A 13552-nucleotide genomic window follows, 5' to 3' on the forward strand; every position below is an offset into this window, starting at 1 on the left:
CAGCAATGCTGGTTATGCATTGTCCATCGCTAATTACCACGAGAAATACAAGCATTCTCCCTGAAATTATAGTGTACAACAGAATGGCTCTCTGGACCATTTCAGAGGGCAATAAGAGTTGATCATGAGGCATGGGCCTGGCATCATATGGACACCAGTATGGGTCAGGAAGTGGGGTGGGGGGGGGTTCCTTTAATGGACATGTTGGCTTTTGATGACAATGTGGCCATTTTCACAGTCAATGTTTTCTGCTGCCACACAGATTTCTGGAGTTGGATTTCACCATTTGTCACCACCTCTGGGTTACTAACCCACCACTGAATCAGGCAGTCAATGGCAAACTCCGGGTTTGGTTGGCTCATAATCTATTTCCTTTACTTACCCTTGGACAAGGTGACTTCCATGATGATTCGGTCGTTGGGATGTGGTGTCTTTTGTAGAAAGAGCATGTTATCCAGCTCTGAACTTGAACAGCTGCCTCGACCAAGGTGAGTGGTGGAGCTGGTTGACCAGGAGCGACTAAGAAATGCTGCTGGCTGCCCATGAGTGACGCTGGGGCCCCGGAGACAAGTCCGGACTGTTAATGTGAGCACACCTTTCCTCACTTGCTGCAATAAAAAAACCAAAATGAAAGCACAGATTTGTTTTTAGAGACGATTAATTAATAGGCTGAAATTTCACACCGCAAATCCTTTGACAAGCGAGACTGATAAAGAAGATAACAGCACATGGAATACAGGGTACCTTCGCGAGTTGGATCTCAAACTTAGTGGCAGAAGGTGATGGTAGAAAGCTGTTTGTGTGACTGGAGGCCAGTATCCAGTGGCCTACCACAGGGATCAGTACTGGGTTCCTTATTGTTTGTGACATATAAAAATGATATAGATGAGAATGTTCGGGGGAATGAGTAGTAAGTTTGCGGATGACACAAAGATTGGCAGGGTGTTTAATAGTGAGGAAGAAGGCCTTAGGTTGCAGGAAGGCAAGATTGCCAAGGTGGGCAGATCACAGTGGCAGATGGAATTTAACCCTGAAAAATGAGAGGTGATGCACTTTGGAAGGAGTAACAAGACAAGGGAGTACTCTGTGAATGGCAGGACACTAAGAAGCTCAGAGGAACAGAGGGATCTCGAGGTGCTTGTCCACAGATCCCAGAAGGTGGCAAGACAGGTTAATAGGATAATTAAAAAGGCATATGGGAAACCTGCCTTTATCAGTCGTGGCATAGACTATAAGAGCAAGGTGGTTATGTTGGAGATGTACACAACTTTTGGTTAGGCCACAGCTGGAGTACTGTGTGCAGGTCTGGTCACCTCACTATAGAAAGGGTGTGATTGCACTGGAGAGGGTGCAGAGGAGATTCACCAGGACGTTGCCTGGGATGGAGCACTTGAGTTATGAAGAGAGGCTAGAAAGGCTCGGGTTGTTTTCTTTAGAGCAGAAAAGACTGAGAGGAGACCTGACTGAGTTGTACAAGATTATGAGGGGTATGGACAGGATGGATAGGAAACAACTGTTTCCCTTAGTTGAAGGGTCAATAACAAGAAGGCATAATTTAAACGTGAAAGGCAGGCGGTTTAAAGGGATTTTGAGGAAAATAATTTTCACCCAGAGGGCAGTGGGAATCTGGAATACACTGCCTGGGAGGGGAGTAAAGGCGGGAAACCTCACAACCATTAAAAGGTTTGTGGTTGAGCACTTCAAATGTCACAACATTCAAGGCTATGGGGCAAGTGCTGGAAAGTGGGATCTAGTTTTGTCAGTGGAGACTCAATGGGCTGAAGGGCCTCTGCTGTCTTGTATGACTTTATGACTCTATGAAATGGACAGACCAACCTTAAATATTTGTATCGCTTCATCATGGGTTAAGTCATTCAGCGACACTCCATTCACTTCAAGTATTTCATCTCCTACAAAGTGAGAGGTTGACAGTATGAATATGTCTATCTAAATATTCAAAAGTCAAGCATCATTGTTACTAACGTTGGTTCAACTTCCCAATTGTTTCAGAGGGGGAAGACTGTCAAACTCAGGCTGCACATCTCAAAGTGTCAATGCACTTACAAAGAGAAAGAAAGGCAGATGGACTTTTTGAACAGTTTAACCTGATTTCCCTGATTGCTCAGACCTGTGCATTTCCAAGAATCTGCCAATCTACAGAACGCTGCCTCAACAATTTGTTTGTGACCGACATGGAGTGTCGTCATTTCCTGACTGCTTTCTATCCAATAAGAACAGAATAGGTGAACTACAGTCTGTTAAGCAGCTAAGAAATCACAATCGTGTCCCAGAGTCCAGGCTACTGAAATGGTTCACCCCCCCCCCCCCCCCCCCCCACCCATCACACTACTTAACACCCCAACTCATCGCACTGCCTAACGCCCCCACCCATCGCACTGCCCAACACCCTGACCCATCGCACTGCCTCACCCCCCCGCCCCGCCCCCAACCCCCAACCCATCACACTGCCTCACCCCCCGCCCCGCCCCCAACCCCCAACCCATCACACTGCCTCCCCCCTCCTCCCCGCCCCCCCAGACCCATCGCACTGCCTCACCCCCCCGGACCCATCACACTGCCTCCCCCCTCCTCCCCCACCCTCTCCAGACCCATCACACTGCCTAACACCCCCAACCCATCGCACTGCCTCACCCCCCCGGACCCATCACACTGCCTAACCCCCCCGACCCATTGCACTGCCTCACACCCCCAACCCATCACACAACCTAACACCCCCAACCCATCACACTGCCTAACACCCCCACCTATCGCACTGCCTACCCCCCCCCCCCCCAACAATCACACTGCCTCACCTCCGGACCCATCACACTGCCGAACACCCCCAACCCATTGCACTGCCTCACCCCCCCGGACCCATCACGCTGCCTAACCCCCCAACCCATTGCACCGCTTAACCCCCACCTATCGCATTGCCCAACACCCCCAACCCATCGCACTGCCTCACCTCCGGACCCAACACACTGCCTAACCCCCCAACCCATCACACTCGCTCACTCCCCCCAACCCATCACACAGCCGACGCAAATGCAGTCATTGATGTTTTGCCATACCTTCACCGCGATTGACAGATACAATTTGGTTACCAATGCTGGTTGGCCATATTCCTAGAGGTGTCATCACATGACTTCTTGCCTCCAGCCAACCCACCCCTATCTCTCGCTATTGGTTGTCGGATGTATCGGTTCCTGGAAAACCCTTCTTTCACAAACCAAACAGTAAGCGTGTAGAATCTTCATTACCTGATTGGATGATCCTTGCCTAGCAGTAAAATGGGCAGTTTACCAGCCTCCAATATTATTCCACCATTTTTCTTAACTGGTAGACAAAAGCATACCTTCTGGCTTGTCAGACTCAAGTCCTATGACAAACTGCAAAACTACAGACCGACCTGGCTTCTCCCATTAATCAAATCATCTGTATCCCACTAAGATGTCACATGACCTGCTTAGCTAGGACTAAATACAACCCCTCATAAATTATCTATTCTCCAGGGAATCTCCAGCATTCATAACAATGTTCCATTCGGCCTTCATATGTAAACAAGTGGTTAGATTAAATCATGACCTCATCTTTTATGACTACTTAGTTACAGCAACAGCAGACGCACAGTCTGGATACCTTAATCTAGGTTTTTTAATAATATCTCTGTGACAAATATTTATCTTAACTCAGGCTTTTAATAACATTGCTGCCACAAATATAAAATATAATATATACCAATTCCTTACATTCATCTCAATAGAAATGCTGTACTGATAGTTTTGCAATAATGTTCTTTGTTGCGGTGCATGCACAAAAGCCATGGAAACCAATGCAATTGAATTTACAAACCTTCCCTCAGCCGGCCATCGGCAGCAGCTGCTCCGTCCGGGTATATTGTCTTTACAAAGATGCCCATTGGTCCATAAATACTGTCCCTTCCTCCAACCACACTGAATCCCAGACCCTGGAATAATGATCGTTATCATATTTCTCAGTCAGTAAACTTGGCTCAGAAGTGATCAATAATAATATTAGCATTCTTCGAGCTCCTTGTCACGTTTAAATACCTCAGAGGCAGTCACACAATAAAATAGCGTGAAACATTTTTGTCAAGGGGTGGAGATTGAACCTTGTTATTTCATTTTACAGTCACAAAAACAGGCGCAACAGCAACCAACTTGAGGACTAATGCCCTGTACCCCAGGGACACCTGAAAAATGTGAAGTGTCAGCTGTGGTTCAGTTTGTACCAACTCTAACTCACTACATTCTAGGCACAGAATCCAGGTAGAAACTCTTGTGCAGTACTTGAAGGATTGCTGCTGTCTTTTGGGTGAGATTTTACGCCAAACCCCAATTTTCCTGCTTGGGTGGATGCAAGGACCCCATGGCACTTTTGCGCAGAGGAGCTGGGAATTATGCCCTGGAGTCTTGGCCTCAATCAACATTTAACAAAACAGATTATCAGGCCATTGCCTCGCTGCTGTTCTTTGTGTGCAAAGTGGCTGCTGTGTTTCTTACATTATCGTAGCAACTACACTTCAATAAGTACTTCACTGGCTGTAAAACACTTTTTTTTTTAAACAGCCAGCAGATGACTCAAACACAATATAAGTGTCAGCCTTTCTTTTAAAAATAGGATTCCCAAGCCAGCTGTTAGGTTGGCTACCTAAAAGAGGAAAGAGCACACGCTACCAAGCGGCCTAATGCCTGCGGGACGTGAGTGGAGCAAGCTTTGAGCCTACTCAAGCTTTCCAAGTGTGGGTTTGGCCTAGCAAGCGACCACCACTGAAAAGAGCGGTACTTTTAAAAAAAATTTCACATGGAGTGAAGAAGGACTGGAATGCTCCTTCTGGCTCCACGACTCTCCTGATGGCCACATTATAGCCGCAAGTCACCGATCCCTCCCGCTCCCCCTCCACCTTCCAGAACCTACTTGGGTTCCGCTGCTGATACTGAGGCAAGTGGCCTGAAATAGGGTTTCCAAGGTGGTTGAGCTGCCTCTGTGGAGATGCCTAGCCAAAATGCCAAATTGAGGCCTGAGGCTCAATCTTGGGACAGGTTTCCTGGTTCCTTGTGCAGCAGGCCCAAAAGCAGGATCAGACAAATTTAGACTGGCGGTGAATGGTCTACAAGTTCACATCGCAATGTTATTATCATTCACTTTGTGTTCAATGAATATTTGAGTGGCAGTGTTTAAAGTATTTTCATGAGTAACTTCTTGCCTCACGCAGAAAAATACCAGAAAGCAAATCTTACCTTTCCCTGACCTTTCATCAAAACAATGTTTGAAATGACTGATGGTGAAGCATTGGCGCATGAGTGGATTAAATGAGCTGAACTTAAAGATCGAATGGCTCGTGTCATTGTCTGCAGGCAAAGAACACAAATCATAAAGGAATAAAATCCCAAGAGTAATTCTGTCATCATGTGTTAATAGTCAATTAAGGAAAAAACCCTTTTAAAGTGCGGCACAGAAGGCTACTGAAGACATGGAAGCAGGTTTTCCACTTTTTCACTTGTGTGTAAATAACCATTTGGACAGATGCAACAATTTCAATTTATACAGGACCTTCAAAAGGTGCTTCACAGGTGATGTGTTATCAGGTTAAATTTGACAACAAGCTACGCATTAGTATGAGTCAAAGAGGTAGCTTATACCGAGCACCCCAAGAGAGGAATGAGGGAGGTGGAGAAGCAAAGAGATTTAAAAGAGGGAATTTGAGAGCTTGCTCCCAAGACAGCTGAAGTCACAGGCTGTGTGGTACGAGAGGCCAGAATTGGACAAAACAGAGATCTCAGAGTGTTGTAGGGCTACAGAAGGTTCCAGAGATAAGAAGGGGCGAGATAATAAAGTGGTATGGACACAGGGTAGCACGGTGGCGCAGTGGTAAGCACTGCTGCCTACGGTCCTGAGGACCCGGGTTACTGTCTGTGTGGAGTTTGCACATTCTCCCCCATGTCTGCGTGGGTTTCACCCCCCCAACCCAAAGATGTGCAGGTTAGGTGGATTGGCGACGCTAAATTGCCCCTTAATTGGAAAAAAAAATGTACTTTAAATTTGGACACAAGAGTCATAATCATAGAATCCCTAAAGTGGAGAAGGAGGCCATTCAGCCTATCGAGTCTGCACTCACCCTCTGAAAGAGCACCCTACCTGGGTCCACTCCCTCACCCAATCCCTGTTAAAATTTAAAATTTGAGGTGTGGCGAAACCAGGAGCCAATGTGGCAGCAGAGAGGGTGGTGGGTGTATGGAACATGGTGCAATTTAGGGTAATGGCAGTGGTGTTGGATAAGCGAAGGATTCCAGAGATTAGACGGTGGGAGACAAGACAGGCATAAATTGGAAAAGTTAAATCTCTAGGTAACTAAAGTCCACAGATGTGCAGGTTCGGTGTACTGACCACACGACACTTGCCTCTTATGTCCAGGGATGTGCATGTTAGGTGGGGTTACGGAGATAGGGCGGGGGGTTGGGCCTGGATATGGTGCTCTTTCAGAGGGTTGGTGCAGTCTCGATGGGTCGAATGCCCTCCTTCTGCACTGTAGGGATTCTATGATTCTAAAGCATGGATGAAGACTTCAGCAGTGGATGGGTGGAGATGGGGTGGATACAGCTAATGTGTATTAGTCATGGAGTGGATATGAGATTGGAAGCTCAATGCGGGGTCAAATGAGATACTGAATACAAAGGGAATAGAGAATTGGCAGAGGGAAATTACACCTTTAGAGGGAGCAGATCAATTTCCCTCTTAGGGAATAACCCCCGCCCACCCCCCCCGCCCCGGTGATTGTTTCAGAGCCTGGATGCAGATCCCCTCCCATTTATTGTACACTGTAGGCCGCTGGTGAGGTTGCAACAAGTTGATAGCAGACCCGGTCAGCCTATGAAAACTGTTTTACTGCCAGAGCCAAGGAAAGTCGGGAGACATTTTGAGCTGTCACACACTGTACTTCTTGGCACTTCATACGGCACCACTTGGACTGTTGGCGTTGCACTGAATGGACAATGGGATCAGGAGTAAGCCTTTCAGTCCCCTGGGCAAATTCAACCATTCAATTAGATTGTGATTAATCTGTACCTGAAAGCCATTTACTCATCTTAGCTCATCCCTTGAAACCCTAACCCAACAAAGTTCTATCCACCCCAGCCTTGAATGTTCCATGAGTCCTCCCACACCAAAATAGCCTTTGGATTTCTAGATGTGCTTCCCGATTGCACTCTCAAAATTTTAAGATTCTCGCCTCTTGGTTTCTCACCCGAGGTTTCTCCCTCTGGACCCTGCTGTACCCTTGCAACATTTTAAATTTCATCTCAAACTTCTATGCTCCCCCTTGAGCACAAGCTGAGTTGATGCAACCCGTCTTCATAATTTATACATCCTTCCTGGGGCGCGGGCCAAGAATTGAACACAGTTACTCTTCATGGGGTCTGGCTAATTTTCTGTACAAACTGAAGCATCGACTTCCCTCCTGTTTGTAATCCAACCCCCTCGAGATGAAAGTTAACTTTCCATTCGCCGTGTGCTTTTTGTTTTGTATAACTGTAGACTAGCTGTAGATGAATTACACCAAATGGAAACTCTGGTGTTTTGAGCAACAAACCGGTGAAAATAAGGAAGGGGCTGACTGACCAAAGTATTTCCTCAGTTGTTTCAACAGTGTTACACTCAGAGTACTGCTTTAGTTCGGCAGCATTCCGTAGCACAGCAAACACAATACAGCGCAAACAGCAGGCTGATCGGGTCCATTGGGTTGTTTAAAAATTGTTGGTTAACACAACTGCCTCATTGTGGGATTAGCAAAACACATGAAGAAATGGTTACTCCCATATGAAGACTCTGCTGATTGCTGCTTTTCATTATAATGTATTTTTATTATCTACTCTGCCACACAACTTTGTCATGATATTTCACTACCTCAAAAAACCCAGCAGACAAAAGGACAGGAATGAAGTCAATGAAAAGACTATTGAGGGTCATATGCAGTATAAAACAGGTTAGTGATTCTCCAGGAGCGCATTATACACTCTTGTCCTGGCAACCTCACCCCACAAACCCACTCACAGTAAACCTCAATGAGCAACAAAATAAACAAGACTCCAGGCACGATTCTTAACTCTGTTTACAAGATAACTATGGATGAATGGATGAAATTGGTCACCTATTCCAGAATGACAAATGAACATACGTAGGAATAGGCCATTCAGCCCCTTGGCCTTTCTCCACTATTTGATGACATTGCCCACATTATACCGGTGACTATAATGGAAAAGTACTTCACTGGCTGTTAAGCGATTTGGGACATTGTGAAAGGTGCTGGATGAATGTAGGTTTTGTCTTTCTTTCATTACACCTGCATGCAGTAGGCAGTGTGACTGTAGAAATGGTGAAATTAGAGGCCCAATGCCTTATGATAATCAATCACAGAGCAATCAACTGATGTTAGGAAAGTGGTTACAAAGAAATCGCAACTTTTACAAAACAATTGAAGTGTGTAGATAATCTCCTCCCACCCCTACCATCGTCCCCGCCATCGTCCCCTCCCACTACCCCACCATCGCCCCTCCGAGTCCCCCGCCATCGTCCCCTCCCACTCCCACACCATCGCCCCTCCGAGTCCCCCGCCATCGTCACCTCCAACTCGTCTGCCATCGTCCCTTTGAGTCCCCCGCCATCGTCCTGTCCGGGTCCCCCGCCATCGTCCCCTCCCACTCCCCCAAAGAAATCGCAACTTTTACAAAACAATCGAAGTGTGTAGATAATCTCCTCCCACCCCTACCATCGTCCCCTCCCACTCCCCCACCATCGCCCCTCCGAGACCCCACCATCGTCCCCTCCATTGTCCCCTCCAACCCGCCCGCCATCGTCACCCCCGAGTTCCCCGCCATCGTCCCCTCCGCGTCCCCCACCATCGTCCCCTCCGAGTCTCCCACCATCGCCCCTCCGAGTCCCCCGCCATCGTCAACTCCAACTCGTCTACCATCGTCCCTTCGAGTCCCCCGCCACGGTCCCCTCCCACTCCCTAACCATCACCCCCTCCGAGTCCCCCACCATTGTCACCTCCAACCCACCGGCCATCATCCCTCCGAGCCCCCCACCATCATCCCCTCCCACTCCCACGTCATCGTCCCCTCCAAGTCTCCACCATCGTCCCCTCTCACTCCACCGCCATGGTCCCCGCCATCGTCCCCTCCGGGTCCCCCGCCATCGTCCCCTCCGAGTCCCCCGCCATCGTCCCCTCCGAGACCCCCGCCATCGTCCCGCCGAGACCCCCGCCATCGTCTCCTCCGAGATCCCCGCCATCGTCCCCTCCGAGACCCCCGCCATCGTCCCCTCCGAGACCCCCGCCATCGTCCCCTCCGAGTCCCCCGCCAGCGTCACCTCCGAGTCCCCGCCATCGTCCCCTCCGAGTCCCCCGCCATCGTCCCCTCCGAGTCCCCCGCCATCGTCCCCTCCGAGACCACCGCCATCGTCCCCTCCGAGACCCCCGCCATCGTCCCCTCCGAGACCCTCACCATCGTCCCCTCCGAGTCCCACATCATCGTCCCCTCCGAGTCCCCCACGATCGTCCCCTCCGAGTCCCCCACGATCGTCCCCTCCGGTTTCCCCGCCATCATCCCCTCCGAGTCTCCGCCATCATCTCCTCCGAGTCCCCCGTCAACCTCCCCTCAGAGTCCCCCGCCATCGTCACCTCCGAGTCCCCCGCCATCGTCACCTCCGAGTCCCCCGCCATCGTCCCCGCCCACTCCCCCGCCATCGTCCTCTCCGAGTCCCCCGCCATCGTCCCCTCCGAGTCCCCCGCCATCGTCCCCTCACACTCCCCCGCCATCGTCCCCTCACACTCCCCCGCCATCGTCCCCTCACACTCCCCCGCCATCGTCCCCTCACACTCCCCCGCCATCGTCCCCTCACACTCCCCCGCCATCGTCCCCTCACACTCCCCCGCCATCGTCCCCTCACACTCCCCCGCCATCGTCCCCTCACACTCCCCCGCCATCGTCCCCTCACACTCCCCCGCCATCGTCCCCTCACACTCCCCCGCCATCGTCCCCTCACACTCCCCCGCCATCGTCCCCTCACACTCCCCCGCCATCGTCCCCTCACACTCCCCCGCCATCGTCCCCTCACACTCCCCCGCCATCGTCCCCTCACACTCCCCCGCCATCGTCCCCTCACACTCCCCCGCCATCGTCCCCTCACACTCCCCCGCCATCGTCCCCTCACACTCCCCCGCCATCGTCCCCTCACACTCCCCCGCCATCGTCCCCTCACACTCCCCCGCCATCGTCCCCTCACACTCCCCCGCCATCGTCCCCTCACACTCCCCCGCCATCGTCCCCTCACACTCCCCCGCCATCGTCCCCTCACACTCCCCCGCCATCGTCCCCTCACACTCCCCCGCCATCGTCCCCTCACACTCCCCCGCCATCGTCCCCTCACACTCCCCCGCCATCGTCCCCTCACACTCCCCCGCCATCGTCCCCTCACACTCCCCCGCCATCGTCCCCTCACACTCCCCCGCCATCGTCCCCTCACACTCCCCCGCCATCGTCCCCTCACACAACCCCGCCATCGTCCCCTCACACAACCCCGCCATCGTCCCCTCACACTCCCCCGCCATCGTCCCCTCACACTCCCCCGCCATCGTCCCCTCACACTCCCCCGCCATCGTCCCCTCACACTCCCCCGCCATCGTCCCCTCACACTCCCCCGCCATCGTCCCCTCACACTCCCCCGCCATCGTCCCCTCACACTCCCCCGCCATCGTCCCCTCACACTCCCCCGCCATCGTCCCCTCACACTCCCCCGCCATCGTCCCCTCACACTCCCCCGCCATCGTCCCCTCACACTCCCCCGCCATCGTCCCCTCACACTCCCCCGCCATCGTCCCCTCACACTCCCCCGCCATCGTCCCCTCACACTCCCCCGCCATCGTCCCCTCACACTCCCCCGCCATCGTCCCCTCACACTCCCCCGCCATCGTCCCCTCACACTCCCCCGCCATCGTCCCCTCACACTCCCCCGCCATCGTCCCCTCACACTCCCCCGCCATCGTCCCCTCACACTCCCCCGCCATCGTCCCCTCCGAGTCCACCACCATCGTCCCCTCCGAGTCCCCCATCATCGTCCCCTCCGGTTTCCCCGCTATCGTCCCCTCTGAGTCCCCCGCTATCGTCCCCTCTGAGTCCCCCGCCATCGTCCCCTCCGAGGCCCCCGCCATCGTCCCCTCCGAGGCCCCCGCCATCGTCCCATCCGAGTCCCCCGCCATCGTCCCCGCCCACTCCCCCACCATCGTCCCCTCCCAGTCCCCCACCATCGTCCCCGCCCACTCCCCCACCATCGTCCCCTCCCACTCCCCCACCATCGTCCCCTCCCATTCCCCCACCATCGTCCCCTCCGAGTCTCCCACCAGCGTCCTCTCCGAGGCACCCACAATCGTCCCCTCCGAGTCCCCCGTCATCGTCCGTTCCGAGTCCCGCGCCATCGTCCCCTCCGAGTCCCCCGCCATCGTCCCCTCCGAGTCCCCCGTCATCGTCCCCTCCGAGTCCCCCGTCATCGTCCCCTCACACTCCCCCGCCATCGTCCCCTCACACTCCCCCGCCATCGTCCCCTCACACTCCCCCGCCATCGTCCCCTCACACTCCCCCGCCATCGTCCCCTCACACTCCCCCGCCATCGTCCCCTCACACTCCCCCGCCATCGTCCCCTCACACTCCCCCGCCATCGTCCCCTCACACTCCCCCGCCATCGTCCCCTCACACTCCCCCGCCATCGTCCCCTCACACTCCCCCGCCATCGTCCCCTCACACTCCCCGCCATCGTCCCCTCACACTCCCCCGCCATCGTCCCCTCACACTCCCCCGCCATCGTCCCCTCCGAGTCCCCCGCCATCGTCCCCTCACACTCCACCGCCATCGTCCCCTCCCAGTCACCCGCCATCGTCCCCTCCGAGTACCCCGCCATCGTCCCCTCCGAGTCCCCCGTCATCGTCCCCTCCGAGTCCCCCGTCATCGTCCCCTCCGAGTCCCCCGTCATCGTCCCCTCCGAGTCCCCCGCCATCGTCCCCTCCGAGACCCCCGCCATCGTCCCCTCCGAGACCCCCGCCATCGTCCCGCCGAGACCCCCGCCATCGTCTCCTCCGAGATCCCCGCAATCGTCCCCTCCGAGACCCCCGCCATCGTCCCCTCCGAGACCCCCGCCATCGTCCCCTCCGAGTCCCCCGCCAGCGTCACCTCCGAGTCCCCGCCATCGTCCCCTCCGAGTCCCCCGCCATCGTCCCCTCAGAGTCCCCCACCATCGTCCCCTCCGAGACCACCGCCATCGTCCCCTCCGAGACCCCCGCCATCGTCCCCTCCGAGACCCTCGCCATCGTCCCCTCCGAGTCCCCCATCATCGTCCCCTCCGAGTCCCCCACGATCGTCCCCTCCGAGTCCCCCACGATCGTCCCCTCCGGTTTCCCCACCATCATCCCCTCCGAGTCTCCGACATCATCTCCTCCGAGTCCCCCGCCATCCTCCCCTCAGAGTCCCCCGTCAACCTCCCCTCCGAGTCCCCCGCCATCGTCACCTCCGAGTCCCCCGCCATCGTCCCCGCCCACTCCCCCACCATCGTCCCCTCCCAGTCCCCCACCAGCGTCCTCTCCGAGTCCCCCACCATCGTCCCCTCCGAGTCCCCCATCATCGTCCCCTCCGGTTTCCCCACCATCATCCCCTCCGAGTCCCCGCCATCATCTCCTCCGAGTCCCCCGCCATCCTCCCCTCAGAGTCCCCCGCCATCGTCCCCTCCCAGTCCCCCTTCATCGTCCCCTCAGAGTCTCCCACCAGTGTCCTCTCCGAGTCCCCAACAATCGCCCCCTGCGAGTCCCCCACCATCGTCCCCTCCGAGTCCCCCGCTATCGTCCCCTCTGAGTCCCCCGCCATCGTCCCCTCACACTCCCCCGCCATCGTCCCCTCACACTCCCCCGCCATCGTCCCCTCACACTCCCCCGCCATCGTCCCCTCACACTCCCCCGCCATCGTCCCCTCACACTCCCCCGCCATCGTCCCCTCACACTCCCCCGCCATCGTCCCCTCACACTCCCCCGCCATCGTCCCCTCACACTCTCCCGCCATCGTCCCCTCACACTCCCCCGCCATCGTCCCCTCACACTCCCCCGCCATCGTCCCCTCACACTCCCCCGCCATCGTCCCCTCACACTCCCCCGCCATCGTCCCCTCACACTTCCCCGCCATCGTCCCCTCACACTCCCCCGCCATCGTCCCCTCACACTCCCCCGCCAAAGTCCCCTCACACTCCCCCGCCATCGTCCCCTCACACTCCCCCGCCATCGTCCCCTCACACTCCCCCGCCATCGTCCCCTCACACTCCCCCGCCATCGTCCCCTCACACTCCCCCGCCATCGTCCCCTCACACTCCCCCGCCATCGTCCCCTCACACTCCCCCGCCATCGTCCCCTCACACTCCCCCACCATCGTCCCCTCACACTCCCCCGCCATCGTCCCCTCACACTCCCCCGCCATCGTCCCCTCACACTCCCCCGCCATCG

The 13552-nt window shown here is 55.0% G+C and overlaps 1 protein-coding gene across 1 annotated transcript in view; it reads right to left on the reverse strand.

Annotated features, from left to right (window-relative positions):
• il16 (interleukin 16) overlaps positions 1 to 13552 on the reverse strand; it is a 240301-nt gene that overhangs the window by 89423 nt on the left and 137326 nt on the right. The window contains exons 8-11 of the mRNA XM_072468752.1: positions 5262 to 5372; positions 3853 to 3967; positions 1837 to 1910; positions 383 to 608 (exon numbers count right to left, since the gene is read on the reverse strand). Of these exons, the coding sequence (XP_072324853.1) occupies positions 383 to 608; positions 1837 to 1910; positions 3853 to 3967; positions 5262 to 5372 (526 nt within the window). The remainder of the gene's footprint in view (positions 1 to 382; positions 609 to 1836; positions 1911 to 3852; positions 3968 to 5261; positions 5373 to 13552) is intronic.

Source organism: Scyliorhinus torazame, chromosome 12 (assembly GCF_047496885.1).
Source record: "Scyliorhinus torazame isolate Kashiwa2021f chromosome 12, sScyTor2.1, whole genome shotgun sequence".
In the NCBI taxonomy this organism is placed as follows: Eukaryota; Metazoa; Chordata; class Chondrichthyes; order Carcharhiniformes; family Scyliorhinidae; genus Scyliorhinus; species Scyliorhinus torazame.